This window comes from Pseudorca crassidens, chromosome 14, assembly GCF_039906515.1.
Source record: "Pseudorca crassidens isolate mPseCra1 chromosome 14, mPseCra1.hap1, whole genome shotgun sequence".
NCBI lineage: Eukaryota > Metazoa > Chordata > Mammalia > Artiodactyla > Delphinidae > Pseudorca > Pseudorca crassidens.
The window spans coordinates 76,682,354-76,695,820 of record NC_090309.1 but is presented as its reverse complement, the minus strand read 5'-3'; the positions used below and the strand labels follow the sequence as shown (position 1 = coordinate 76,695,820).

The window sequence follows — 13,467 nt, the reverse complement described above, 5'->3', positions numbered from 1 at the left end:
GGAGGTGTGTCATCCTTGTCCCCTCAACTCCCAGGATACCTTAGAGCTCCAGGTAAGCTGGTTCAACTGCAGGGTGCGGGTGCAGGGGTTCCTGAGTCTTCTCCCAGACTGGCCTGGTCTGTAAATCCGAGCAGGAGGGAGTTCAGCCACACTGTGATGCTGTTATACCCAGTGACCAGCAGATGGCAGTATCCGCCAGCCTGCTGCCATTTGTCCCATACCCAAGGAAGGGCTCTGAGAGGTCCCCCGTGAAACTTCTGGAAAAGAAGCTATCTCACTCCCTTCTTCTCGGTCCCTTCCCCTCCCCACTCAAAGGTAGGCCAAGCCAGTGGCCGGGGGCCAGGCTGCAGCCAACCCTGGTGTGGATGCCAGAGCTGTTGCCCTGGGTAACCTGGGGAGAGGCAGCCCTCCACTGAGCATGGGAAATGCTTCTGAGCCTGAGGAAGCCCAGACCCGGACATCAGATGGGACTGAGCCAGAGCCCTGATGGGAGCTCCCCATACCCACAGCCGCATCCCTGGTCTTTCTGCGGGAGATGGCTGCAGCCCACGTCTGGCTGGATGGAGAACAGCAGCACCAGATGTGCTGGTAGGTGGCTCCCGCTGAAGTCTGTTGTCACCATCTTCCCTCCCCCGCCCTCCCAGGGACACCTTCTTGGGGCAGAGCCGCAGGCTAACCGTGCCTCCTCACCTCTAACCCTCTCCAGCTCTGAATCACAACAGCCATGGTAGGTCCACACTGCGGGCAGGTTCCTGGCTAGGTCCCTGGCACTGGGTCCCATCCTCTCATGCTCTCCACCTCTCACAGGTGGACCCTCGGTGGACATTTGATTGTCAACCTCACTGTGCCTTTGGGGATCGAAAGCCAGGAAGGGCCAAGGGACTTGCGGTCCAAGGATAGAGGCCAGATTTGAATTCTGGCCTCTGACTCTCGGGAACCATCAACATGGTTAGCCAGGTTAGCCAGATAGCCAGGGGGCATCTGTTTTACCTTCCACAATAGTGCTGGGCTGCAGGGACCCAGAACCCCTAACAAAGGACAGGGTGGAGGCTGAGCCCTCATCCATCCTCTTCCTCACCTCCAGGGTACCCAGGGCAGAGCTGGGAAGAGACCTTCTGAGCTGCACAGAGAGCAGAGGCACAGGATCACAGAGGGGCCCCATCATCCCTGGTGGCTGTGATGCCAAATGACAGGGTACTGATCCCTTTCCCTCCTTGGGGGCTTGGATGCCCTACGTGGGCACTGCAAGGTGCAGAGCAGGGCATCTCTAAGGAAACTTCTGATGCTCTTGTCATCAGACGTGGGGCCTCGTGCCTGGTGTGGCAGGAGGCACTGTCTAGACTGAGCAGGCTGCAGCGGGGGTGGGGGGGTTCCAGTTTCCAGTGGTTCAAGCTGGGAGAATCCAAGACTAGCTTCCTAAGTGGCATCAAGCCAGTGTGCCAGCTCATGTTCCCAGGTGGCGTGTGAACTTCCATCAGCAGAGGTGCCTTTGAGAGGTGTGGTGGCTCTCACGGGTCTCACGTGCAGACTTCCCCACCTTCAGAGCTATCAGAAGGCTGCCTGGGATTGGGCGGGAGTTCCCATCTCTTCAGGTATGCAAGCACAGCCTGGGTAGCAGTTTGTGATGAATCAGGCATAACGTGAAAAGTAGGTCCAAATAATCCAAAATATTCCTTCAGATCCTTGGATTCTAGGACCTGAGTCAGAAACCTGGTGGTCAGAGAAAGCAAACAGCTTCTGCAAAGGACGGATGAGCGGCAAAGTGCTCTCTGAGGGAAGGATCTGGGGTTGAGAATGTGGGGACAGCTCCTGCCCACCCCAGTCAAGAAACACCCCGCCCCCAACCAGGCTGCTTTTCCCCTCCTCCCCCTGTTGGAGCCAGTCTCATCTCCCCTCTCTGAGGAGCTAACAGCTGAAGTCTGGTGCTCTTGGGAGACTGGGGGGGGGGGGTGGTCTTCAGACTGATAAAGAACGGAAGTTGGAACTCCAGCCCCAGTTTTCTCCCAGCCTTCTCTAAACTTCCTGCACCGGACCCTGAGCCTCATTCCCAGCTGCACAGTGACTGGGGCAACACAGAGCAGTAGGAATCCACCTTCAAAATGCACTTTGCAGCAGGTAGGATACAACTTCTGGGTCTTCAGGCTGGGAACACTAGCTCCCTCCTGCCTGGCCCACCTACCAAAGGCTCCTCGTGTCCCCCAGGAGGAAGCCCCAAGCAAGCCTGGGCCAGCCTGACACTGTGGCCCCAAAAGGCCCACCTGCTCACCAGAAGGCTTCAGCTTCACAGAGTCAGGGCTAGAGGGCTGGGAACTCCTGGTCTCAAGTTCCTCTGTGCTCAGGGAGGGTGCTGCCTGCACTCCAGACTGATGCTCAGTCATGGGTCCCAGGGAAGCTCTGGACAGGGCATCCAGAGTCCTGGCCAAGTCAAGCCCTCACTGTGGGCCTGACTCGCTAGGCCATCATGTCACATCACGTAAACTTAGCCCTTGGACCACGTGATCCTACTAGCCTGTCCTACTCTGAGCTCCGTGGCTTTTCCAGTCACGGCAGGCCTTGGTGTCGGTGATGACAGAGTGTGTTCAGTGGCGGGTGTTGTGAGCTCCCAGCTGACGCCAGAGGCAGGAAGGAGTCCCTAAGACGATGCTTTCATAATCCTCACCTGGACCTGAGAGTTCTTTTTCTGCCAAGAATTTCCCAAAGAGCTTGCAAGGAAAGCCAGGACCCTCTGCCTCTCCACTGGAGTTAGGGAGAGTGTTGCAGGTCCAGCCCCCCACAATCTCACCTCCCCTCTGGGCAGCCAGAGGTAACCCTTTGCCCAGCCAAGCGTCGCTGACTGCAGGCTCTGCCACTCACTAGGTGACCTGGGAAAGGGGTTAAATTTCTTTGCGACTCAACTTTCTTTGTCAATAAAATGGGAATAATAATACCTACCTCACAGGACACAGCAGTGGTGAGAATGAAGTGACATGAGTTACGTTAAGCAGTTGCCAGGGCCCCTGGCACTTGGAGAAGAACCATCATTATTTGGTTAACAGTGACCATTATTGACAGTTATCATCATTATTTGAGAGGAAGGAAAGGGAGCCAGACATGGCCCAAGTGTCCCTTCCTCCCTCCCCTTCAGTGTGGCTGGTCAAAAAGGCCCTCCATCCCCCCTTCCCATCACTTTACTTTGAACCACCTAACAGTGCGCTGTACATTCTCGTGCATTTACGGATCTACGTGTTTCCTGTCTCTTCTGCCCTTACAAAAGCTCCATGCGTTTGCCCTGTGCGTTGCTGAATCCACAGCACATGGAAGGCTGCTCACGGTATTTACTGGAAAGAAGGAGCGAATAGAGGGATGGATAAACAATGAATGAATGCATTATTGCCTCATTTTACGGACCAAGAAACACAGGTGACAGCAGCTAAGGCCTGGCTCAAGCACACGCAGCTGCTGGGTGTTGGCTCGAGCAGCAGCACCCCACACCCCTCCCCCCAGCAGTCTCCTCCAGAGCCTTCCGGTGCCTACAAGCTACTTCTCTCTTGGCCATCATCTCCCTAGGGACCCAGAACAGACTAACAGATGCAGGGCGACTGAGCCTCCTCTGTGCCAGCCTGTTATCCTGGACACACACCACCTTCCTGAAGTGAGAATCTCCCCATTTTATAGAAGAGGAAATTCAGTCTCAAAGAAGCTTAATGGCCTGCTCCCACAGGGACAGCAAGAGCACATGGCCCCCAACCCTAATTCCTAAGTCCCAAGGTGACCTCAAGGTGGAGGGATCATGTAATTAACAAACGTTTATTTGGCACCTGCTGTACCAAGCCTGGGCCGGGACCCTTCCACTCTCTCCCTCACACAGCTGGAGAAGTCGAAGCCCAGATGATGCAAGGGACTGGTTGTTAAGAGCAAAGCCATGACCAGAACCAGGGCTACTTGACCCCAGCTCAGGGCTCCTAGGGTGTTTGTGCAAATCACAGACGAGATGACGTGCAAAACTTCCGAAGACTGTGCGTGGCTGAAGGAGGAAAGGAGGCCAAGAAAGACAGCAGGGACGCAGCACCGGCATGAGCGGAGAGACCAGTGGCTGGGCGGCCACTATTTTGACTGACCAGTGTCTCTAGGGGGCGGCTCTGCCAGACAGCCTGCGTGGGTTCGTGCAGGGCCGCTCTGTACCGGGACCACGCAGAGAGGGGGACTCGTGACCACGACCTTGTCGGGGCTCTCTGCCCTCGGTCCCAAAGGCAAGGTGGGTTAATGCAGCCCCGGTCATCCCAGCCTCCCACCACCCTTCCTGCCCAGACATTCCCACGCGAACCTCGGGCCTTTTTCCTCCGCCCCCCTGATCCGCCTGGGGTCCGAGAGTTACGACCTTTTGCCAGGCCTCTCCTGCTCCCATACGACCCCGAGAGGTGTGTGGCCCAAAGTCCCCAGCTGAGCGGGCGCTGCATCTCCGCGGTGGTCGGCAGGGCGACGACTGAGGAGCTCGCTTGGGACGAAGCAGCGGGTGTTGGGGAGCTCAGAAGCCTGGGGCCGCAGTCGGCCCAGGAGCTCCCCGGGCCGGGCGTCTTCCGTGGGTCAGAGTGCGGGGCAGCCGGGCGAGAGAGGGACTCACGCGGCTTTGGGTCCGGTGGCGTCGGGCTGCCGCTGATCGCCCACTCAAAGAAACTGTGACGCACTACCCCCGCCTAGATTTCCAGTTCGGTAGCAAATATAATTTTAAAATAAAAGGACGCGCCTGCCCTGCTACGGGGATACGTCCGGCTCCAGCCGTCCGGCTGCAGCCCGCCGTCCGCGCAACAGCGGATTGTCCATCCGCTGGGCTTTCCCGCATTCGAGGGATGTCCGGGCTGCTGGTGGAGCTAAGCCGACACCCGCCGACGACCACCCTCCCTGGCGCGTCTCCCTGAGATGTGGCCTCCCGGGGACCTACCCCTGCGGGCTGCGGACCCAAGTGCCAAGCTGCCCGCGCGACTGCGGTCCCGGGCGCCCCCTCCATCCATCCCCCGCCCTGCGGGAGAACCGAGGCCCAGGAAGGAAGTACGGAGGCGCCACCCCGAGGCTCTTCACCGCCCGCCCTCCCGGCTCTGCCCGCGCCCCAACATACCCGGTAGCCCGTTTCTGTTAGCCGGGCCCCTGGGAGGCGGGCGGAAGGTCCTCACTTTCGATGCACAGACGAACTCGGGGAGCCGCTCCCGCGCGGGAGTCCCCTCATCACCCTCGGGCTGCCTTCGTAGTTCCTGAGCTCCTTTAAGATCCTGGCTCCCGTCTAAGCGCGTGTTCAGCGCCCAAACCTTTGATTTTCGACCGTCGGTCCTTGTCCCGCTGTCCTTCCGGCCTGCCCTTCCAGCCGCTAGCCCTCTCTTCCCTACGGGTCTCCTCCCCGGCTCCGGCCTCCCGCTCCGATCTTAGGAAGCTGTGCCAGGGTGGGGAACCGCAGAACCGGTGATCAAAAACGCGCTTTTGTGTCAACCCTGCGCGCCCTGGTGGCCTCTCTGTGCGCGGTGGCCACGGGATCGTGGCACTGACAGGCGAGGCCGAGCCCCTCCGCGGCCGCACTTCTGGCGTCTCGGGCCCCTGCAGTACAGGAGCGGGCGGGGGGCGGGTGCTTCTCCGCAGGGGAGTAGGGAAGACGCTGGGCGGGTACGCGCGATATCTCGGAGCCTCTGACTCCCGAGGGCGCATTTGGCCCGGGCGCAGCGAGGGCGGAGGGGGTCACTTTGCCCTGGGAGAGCGAGGCGGCGCCCCGGTTTGTCGCGGGAGCCTCCGGCCGGTGACACTCGCCTAGCGAGAGTGGGGGCGAAGCGCTTCGGCTGGGGGAGGAGGCTCCGGCCCTGGGCTCAGCGTTAGGCCGGAGTAGGGGGCGCGGCGCTGCCGCTCGAGTGTTCAGCAGGGGGCGCTGCTCCGGGCGTTGGGCGGGGGTGGGGTGGGAGAGGAGGGGGGGCCGCAGCTTGCTGCGCACACTTCCCCCATTATTAAACACTATGTTCAAAAGGCGCCGGGGGACTTCCCGAAGCCACGGAGCCCGCGCCGCCCGCCCGCCTGGCCCTCGGAGCCCATGGACCTGAGCGCGGCCGCCGCGCTGTGCCTCTGGCTGCTGAGCGCTTGCCGCCCCCGCGACGGGCTCGAAGCGGCCGCCGTGCTGCGAGCGGCGGGGGCAGGGCCGACCGGGAGTCCGGGGGGCGGCGGCGGCGGCGGCGGGAGGACCCTCGCCGCGACTGCGGGCGCCTCCGCTGCCCCGGCCGCCGCGGCTCTCGGGCCCCGCGCCGCGCGCCGCGCCGCGGGCTCCGGCTTCAGGAACGGCTCGGTGGTGCCGCATCAATTCATGATGTCGCTTTACCGGAGCCTGGCCGGGAGGGCTCCGGCCGGGGCAGTCGCCGCCTCCACCTCGGGTTCTGGCCGCCACAGCCGCGCGGACACAATCACCGGCTTCGCAGACCAGGCGACCCAAGGTACTCACACCTCCACTGCGCTAGTCCATCCTGTCGGGTCCTAGGCTGAGGTCACCGCCGGAGCCTTGTTCCGGCACCATTCCATTCGGGGGGCCTTGGTCCCCGCACATCCCAGCCTCAGGTGTTAGAAAGTTCGCCGAGGCCCACGCACCCGAACCCGCAGCGCCTGGACTGTGGCTAGAGCCGCGGCAGCTTGCGGGGCCCGGCCCCGGAGGGCTGAGCCCGTCCCTCTGCCGGGCTGCCCGGGCCCTGCCGGCCGGCGGGTCCCCTCGAGGAGGCAGGCTGTTTTGGAGATCCGGAGAAGCAAGGAGGGGGTCCGGCCCAGAGGGACTGCGCAGTGGTGGTGGCGGTGGCTGCTTCGTTGCTCTGCAGTTCCCAGTCTTGCGGGGGGCCGTACAAACTGGGGGAAATGAGGGGAATGCGGGACACAGCAGGCATCAGACTAAAGTAAATGGTTCTGGAGAGGCTGGTGGCATCACCAGGTATGGAGAGGGCCCTTCTAAGCAGGCTGCGTCTGGGTAGAGGTGTGTAGCTATGGGTGCCTGCCTTGTGCTAGGCCCCTGGGGGAGCCAGAGGTGAAGGACTCCGGTTGTGTAGAGAGGAGAGGAGGGCCAGCGACGCTGCAGGAATGCAGGCTTCTCTGGGACCAAGTACCCCACCTTACTCCGCCCTGAGCCCTCCAAAGGTAGGACTTAGGTGAGACTGTGGTGGTCGGTGAGTGTCATCTGGATTTTATTAATCTCTATTGAAGCCATTAAAACAGACAGATAGGGAAAATTTAACTAATTTCAGGAGGAAATGCAAGTAATTTCGGCCTTAACTCTATCCAGCCAGAGACCCAGAATGGAAGGCAGAAAGGAAAGAAAGGCAAATAGGGCCGGAAAGTTAAGTGCTGCTGCAATCCAGGTCCTGCCTGGGAGCCACTGGGGGTTGTATATGCCCGACCCTAGCCTGGGAAAGCAGGTAGAGGCAGGGCAGAGATCAAATCTCTCGCCCCCTCCAACATACACATAACGTCTACACAGACTGCTTTATTTGGGATACAGGGGCATCCTGGGCCCAAATGGCCTTATAATCTGGTGGGAACTTTCAAGCATTCTCCGAGGGCCTGGCATGCATCCTGGATGGGCTGCTAGGGTACTCATAGGGAGCCCAGGTCCTGGTGTACAGAGCCAGGGAAGGCCCCAGTCCTGATTCTGCAGAGTGGGCTCCCAGCTGTGGGAGAGGTGAGATGTGCAGGGCCCTAAGCTTGTAGAGGCACCAGATGTTCTTTCTTAGGTCGAGTTAGGCCTTCAGTGGTCTCAGCCTGAGCTAAATCCTTTCCTGGGGAGCTCTGCTTGGTTGGCAAGGCTAGTAAGGCCGCCTCTCCTTCCTCTCTCTGGAGGGAGAGGATGCAGTGGCAGCATCTCAAAGCTGAGAGGGGCTGCAGAAGCTCAGAGAAAGTGTGGCAGCGAGCAAGCCCTTGGGAGAAAGCACGGGGGAGGGGTGGGGAGCACTTGCCCAGTGCCTCTCCTGCTTCCCTCTCCACCCGGAGCCTCAGCTTGGAGCAGGGCTGCCTGAGGTCACCGCAGCACCCAGACTTCAGACCCCAGGAGTCGATGGCATGGCATCTGTGGTTGGTGAGCAAATCTCCAATAGTGGGGGGAGTGTGCACAGTCTCTTCGCGTTTGGGGCAAAACGAAACCATATGACCTTCTTCAAAGGGAGCTCCTTATCTGCTGCTTGGTGGAATTTCAACTCTTTTTTCCTTTCTGAGCCCCAAAAGAAAAAAGTGCCCACAACCAGAAGTAAAATCCCAAAGCCCGAGTTGAGTCATAACGGAGGGAAAGAATAAGTCTGCGAGGGGACCAGAGGGTACTGGCGGGGAGACCTCACTCGGTTCGCTGCCCTCACTGCAGCAAGGCAGTCCCGGCTGCCTCAAACCCTTCCCAGAAGGTTGCTTGCGCTCCTTTGCCGCCTTTCCCCTCCGTCGGAGGTGGCGGAAACACTGGGAGAAGCTGAGCCTGGAGTTCCCCATCGCGACCAGGGGCTGAGCCGGGCCCCTAATCTGGGCCTCAGTTCCCCTTCAGCAAAGCGAGGAGGCTGGAGGCACTAAAGGGTTCTGCAGCCCTGAGGGCGCGTTCCCCTTCTAGGCGAGCCCCCGCCTGCATGGGAGATCGTGGCCGGCTGGAATGTCCAGGCTGGGCTGGGGAAGAGAGGTAGCAGAAGCAGTTTACAGGGGACAAGAATTTTCCGTTTTCGCACAACCGGGACTCCGAGGCTCTCCTGGCGGCTAAGCAGGGCCATAACCAGCAGTCCCCTTACCGCGGCCGGCCTGGCCTCCAGGTCTTGAAGAGGCGCACGACCTCTGATGCGCCCACCGGGCCTTCTTTCTGCCAGCGGCTGAAAATCTGGCCTCCGACCTCGTCTTCGAAAACCCATGGCTCTGGGGCAGGCAGTGGACTGTAGTGGCCTTAAGTCTTGGTCTCGGGTGAGGGGGTGCGTTCAGTTGATGTCCGTGGGTTGTCGGAAATCGTTTGGCTCGACGAACGAAAACCCAGATCCAGATAATCTGAACCTAAGGCTCCCTTTCTTCCGGACCAGGCTGGCGGCTTTCCGGCTGGAGCCGAGACGCCCGGTCAGGCGCCGGCTCCAGCGAGCCTTGTTCTCACGTCCAGGGTAGTTGCTATTTGCAGTTAGGAGGCCCCGTGGCCAGGCGTGCCGGCTTCGCTCTCACACCGCTCTTTCTCTGTCTCTGCCCGTCCCCGGCAGACGAATCGGCAACGGAGACCGGCCTGAACTTCCTGTTCGACGTGTCCAGCCTTCCCGACGCCGACGAGGTGGTGGGCGCGGAGCTGCGTGTGCTGCGCCGCGAGTCTCCGGAGCGGGGCCCCGGCAGCGCGACCCTCCCGTTGCTGCTGCTGTCCACGTGCCCCAGCGCCGCGCGCGCGCCGCGCTTGCTGCATTCCCGGGCCGCCGAGCCCCTGGACACCGCGCGCTGGGAGGTGTTCGACGTGGCGGACGCCTTGCGGCGCCACCGCCGGGAGCCGCGAGTCACCCGCGCGTTCTGCCTCTTGCTGCGCGGAGTGGCGGGTCCCGCGCTGGTCCCACTGGCACTGCGGCTGCTGGGCTTCGACTCGCGGGGCGGAGGCGGAGCGGCGGCGGAGGAGCGCGCGCTGCTGGTCGTCTCCTCCCGCACGCAGAAGAAGGAGAGCCTGTTCCGAGAGATCCGCGCCCAGGCCCGCGCGCTCGGGGCCGCACTGGCAGCGGAGCCGCCGCCGGATCAGGGACCTGGCATGGGGTTGCCAACGGCGGTCATCGGCGGCCGCAGGCGGCGGCGGACGGCGTTGGCCGGGACTCGGGCAGCGCAGGGCAGCGGCGGGGGCGAGGGCCGGAGCCACGGGCGCAGGGGCCGGAGTCGCTGTAGCCGCAAGCCCCTGCACGTGGACTTCAAGGAGCTAGGCTGGGACGACTGGATCATCGCGCCGCTGGACTACGAAGCGTACCACTGCGAGGGCGTTTGCGACTTCCCGCTGCGCTCGCACCTTGAGCCCACCAACCACGCCATCATTCAGACACTGCTCAACTCCATGGCGCCGGATGCAGCGCCGGCCTCCTGCTGCGTGCCCGCGCGCCTCAGCCCCATCAGTATCCTCTACATCGACGCCGCCAACAACGTGGTCTACAAGCAATACGAGGACATGGTGGTGGAGGCGTGCGGCTGCAGGTAGCATGCGGGCCAGGCCGGGCCAGGGAGGGGGCAGCCGCGCCACCAAGGACTCCCCTCTGAGAGCAGCTTCGGGCCGAGCCTGTCACCTAGCGTGGCTGCGTGTCGGAGTCTGGCCCGGCGGCCGCACGGAGGAGGAAGAGCGCACGTTCACACACCAACACTCACACCCATACACTTCGTCACTCATGCGCACGTTTACGGTGGAAGCATCCGAAAGCCCTGGGAAGAGATGACCTTGACGCTACCGAATGTCACAGTCATGTGTATTTTGCAAACAGATCACCATTGCGCCCACCGCCCCCTTTTGGGGGGAGGATGGCTTTGCATTGCTGTTACAGTAACCGGCACCAAATCGGGTAGAAACGGGTTAGGGAATTGGGGGCTTCAGCATGGGGGAGCTAAAGGGATACTTGAGTCTCATTTCACCCCTTTTTGTTTCCGGCTGAGTGTGGGGCACGGCCCGCTGGGGGGCAGGGTTCCCGGTGTTGCACCTGAGACCGACGGAAGGGCTGTAACGCCCTTTCCGAAGGCTTGCGTTGCATCGGGGCCATTTATTCTGGGGAGGAACCGCTGCAAAAGGCCTTATCTTTTCCCTCGAACTTTCAAAATCTAACATTCTCCCAGTTTTGAAAAGGAACATTTGTCGGAAAGACTGCATTGTGGAGCTTCCCAGATCTCGGCAACGGTCAGCACCACCTTTTTAAAAAAATACAAATTCCAATTGGGAATGATCTAGAAAGTGGAAAGAAAATTTTCGGAGGGGGGAGGTGAGATGGGGGAGAGGTTTTAAAGCGCCAGTCTGACCTGACATGTCATCGGGTCGGGGGTGCGCGGCATCTGTCAGTTTCTGCAGCTCCTAAGCTGGGTAGACCGCGGTGTCCGCAGTGCCTTGGGGGCGCGCAGGAGGAAGCTAGTGCAATGTCTGGGGATGGGGAAAGGGGGCGCTATGGCTTTCCCTAGAGACCTGCCAGGAGGTTTTCCTAAGGAGCTGGGAGGAGGCTCCTAGGGTTTGAAAGAGGCCCGGAGGTGTCCTAGGGCGGACTCCTGCAGAGGACTGGGGCTTGTCTGCCGGGTAGGCACAGCCCCCTCCAAATGATGCCTTCGAGTGGCCAACACGTGCTTGTGCTTAGCTATCAAGGCTGTGTCGGCTTTGACGTGCTTTCACTGTATTGTTGCTGTGGGTTTTGGCAGTGCGATAGTAACGGGAAGCGAAGCCACACAAAATTGCTTTTGTGAGATTTCAACTCCCCACAACCCAGTGGTTCAGAGCAGGAGGCAGGTCGGCCCCTCCCCTACTTGCTCCGTGGACGGGCATCTGCAGCTCGGCTGCTGTGGCCCCTTTAGAAGGGTGGTGGTATGGGGGCCGGAGGTGGAAGCCTATCCCCCAGTCTCTGTATTTTGCTCCCAGGATTCTTGCTGATGGTGAGAGTGTCTGTCCATGTAAAAGGGAGGTCGAACATGCCAGACTTCGTGGTCCTGTTTGGTTCATTTCTGCCTGGGAGTCCTCTGTGGCCTGTGTAGATGGTTGGGAGAGGGAAGAGAAACAAGTTGGATTCCACCTGTCTGGGGCTCCGAGGGCTTCCTTGAGAAACCCTGCAGCCCTCCTGGGTCCTCCCGTTTACGGCTGTGCTGGGCTTTCTCCTTTAGGGTCCCCAAGAGGCATTCATCTTGCCCTTCTTGTCTTGGATGCTAAGGTCCAAGACAATTTATACAAATTTTAATTCTCAGTGATTACACTCTTAAGAGAGAGAGAAAGTTGAAAGATTTAGATGCAGCTAATTTATTTAAGGTCCCACCTGAGTCCTTTTTATCCTTTAAAGTTCCCCCAAAGGAGGAGAAAGCACACTTATAATGTGAATTTATATGCTGTGGCTATGTGAGTAGCTATACATAACCTGAAAATGCAACAGTCTCTTCAGGTTAAAACGAACAAATAACACAATCCCAAAGTGGCTTCCATCCGATTTCAATGACTGGACAAACATTTACGAATTTTGCCAGGGAAGCCGCACTCTCCTTTTCCAAAATATGATTTCAATAATCATTGCATGGTGATTGCCCTGATACCTGTCATAATGAAGAATTTTTAAAATGGCATTAAAGTATTAAAAGATGTGGTATTAGAAGTTTTAGAAAGGGAGCTGAAAAACTATAGCTAAATATTATTTTGGAGAAATTCTAGGCTATATAATATCTTTGGATAAAAGCAAACATTTGATGCTTTTTTAGTGACTCGGAAAAACAATTTGGGATTTGATTTAGCCTGAGCTTTTTATGGCGGGAAAAAAATGTTCATTTTCTGTTTCCTCTGTTGACTTGCTTCTCCCAAGGGGCGTTGTAAATGACGGCGGAAGGGGGGCATCTCCCTGCATCTTGAGTCCAGGCAGCACCCCTGGATGGGGAACGCTGTCCTTGGTCAGTGACGATTCCTTCGATGGCCCCTTATGCCCTCAGTGTGTTATCACATAAAAGGAAGGCCTCCTAGATCTCCTCCAGAGCTGCATGTAACCACCAGGGACCACCGTGGACCATATCAGGCTTCTGGCGTCTCAGAGTTAAAAGCAGGTGAATGGAGGGGATGGTGTGCTGCACTTTGTAAAAAAGACAGCAAAAGGGCCATCACGTGTGGAGGCAGACAGGTTTTTGCTGCAGAGCTGTGGTTTGAGTAGCATTGTCAAGATGTGGAGAAGCGTGTTCCGCCCGCACAGTTGGTAGTGCCGTGTACCGTCTGTCTGTCTTCTAGACACCAGGGGGCAGGGCCGAATCACCCAGCTGGAATCTCCCATCCCCATGGGTGAGAGAGCTGGCTGTTGACAATCAGGGACGGAGTGTGTCAGGACTGCGAGCGAAGGTGGCTCTCCCCATCTCACCTGTGGTCACCAACGTATTCCTCTCAAAGTAAATCACATTTTCCATTTTGCTGGGGGAGAATCTTGTACTGCTAGTTGAGATCATTCAAACTACTCTTCCTGCTAGAGAGGGAGGGTTGGCATCCCTGGCTGGGGAGCACAGGGCAGGCCAGCTGGGGCCCTCAGGGGGTTGGTGCCGGGTGTGTCAAACACCCAGGCAGTCTGGTCACTGCTGCTTGAAGCCAGACTTCTGCACCAAGGGCGACCCTTGCCCGTGGCCACCGATGCCGCAATGCTTGTCTGGCTGAATTCTGGCTTTCCAGTCGGGGGGCTGGGTCCTCCGGAGAGGGTGGCAGGCTTTGTCAGCTTAGCTTGGGGAAGCAGGCTTGAGCTGTGCTATTCATCGTGTACACGCTCCCCTTCGCCCTCCTGTCCTGGCATCTTACTGCTAACATGGCACGGGAGGGAGAAG

At 59.2% G+C, this 13,467-nt stretch overlaps 1 protein-coding gene across 1 annotated transcript; it reads left to right on the top strand.

Annotated features, from left to right (window-relative positions):
- Nucleotides 1–6,043: 6,043 nt before the first annotated feature.
- On the top strand, nt 6,044–10,938 carry GDF7 (growth differentiation factor 7). The gene is made up of 2 exons (XM_067703608.1): nt 6,044–6,437; nt 9,189–10,938. Exons 1-2 carry the CDS (start codon nt 6,044–6,046, stop codon nt 10,145–10,147), a joined length of 1,353 nt encoding a protein of 450 aa, XP_067559709.1. The 3' UTR covers nt 10,148–10,938.
- The last annotated feature ends 2,529 nt before the right edge of the window (nt 10,939–13,467 follow it).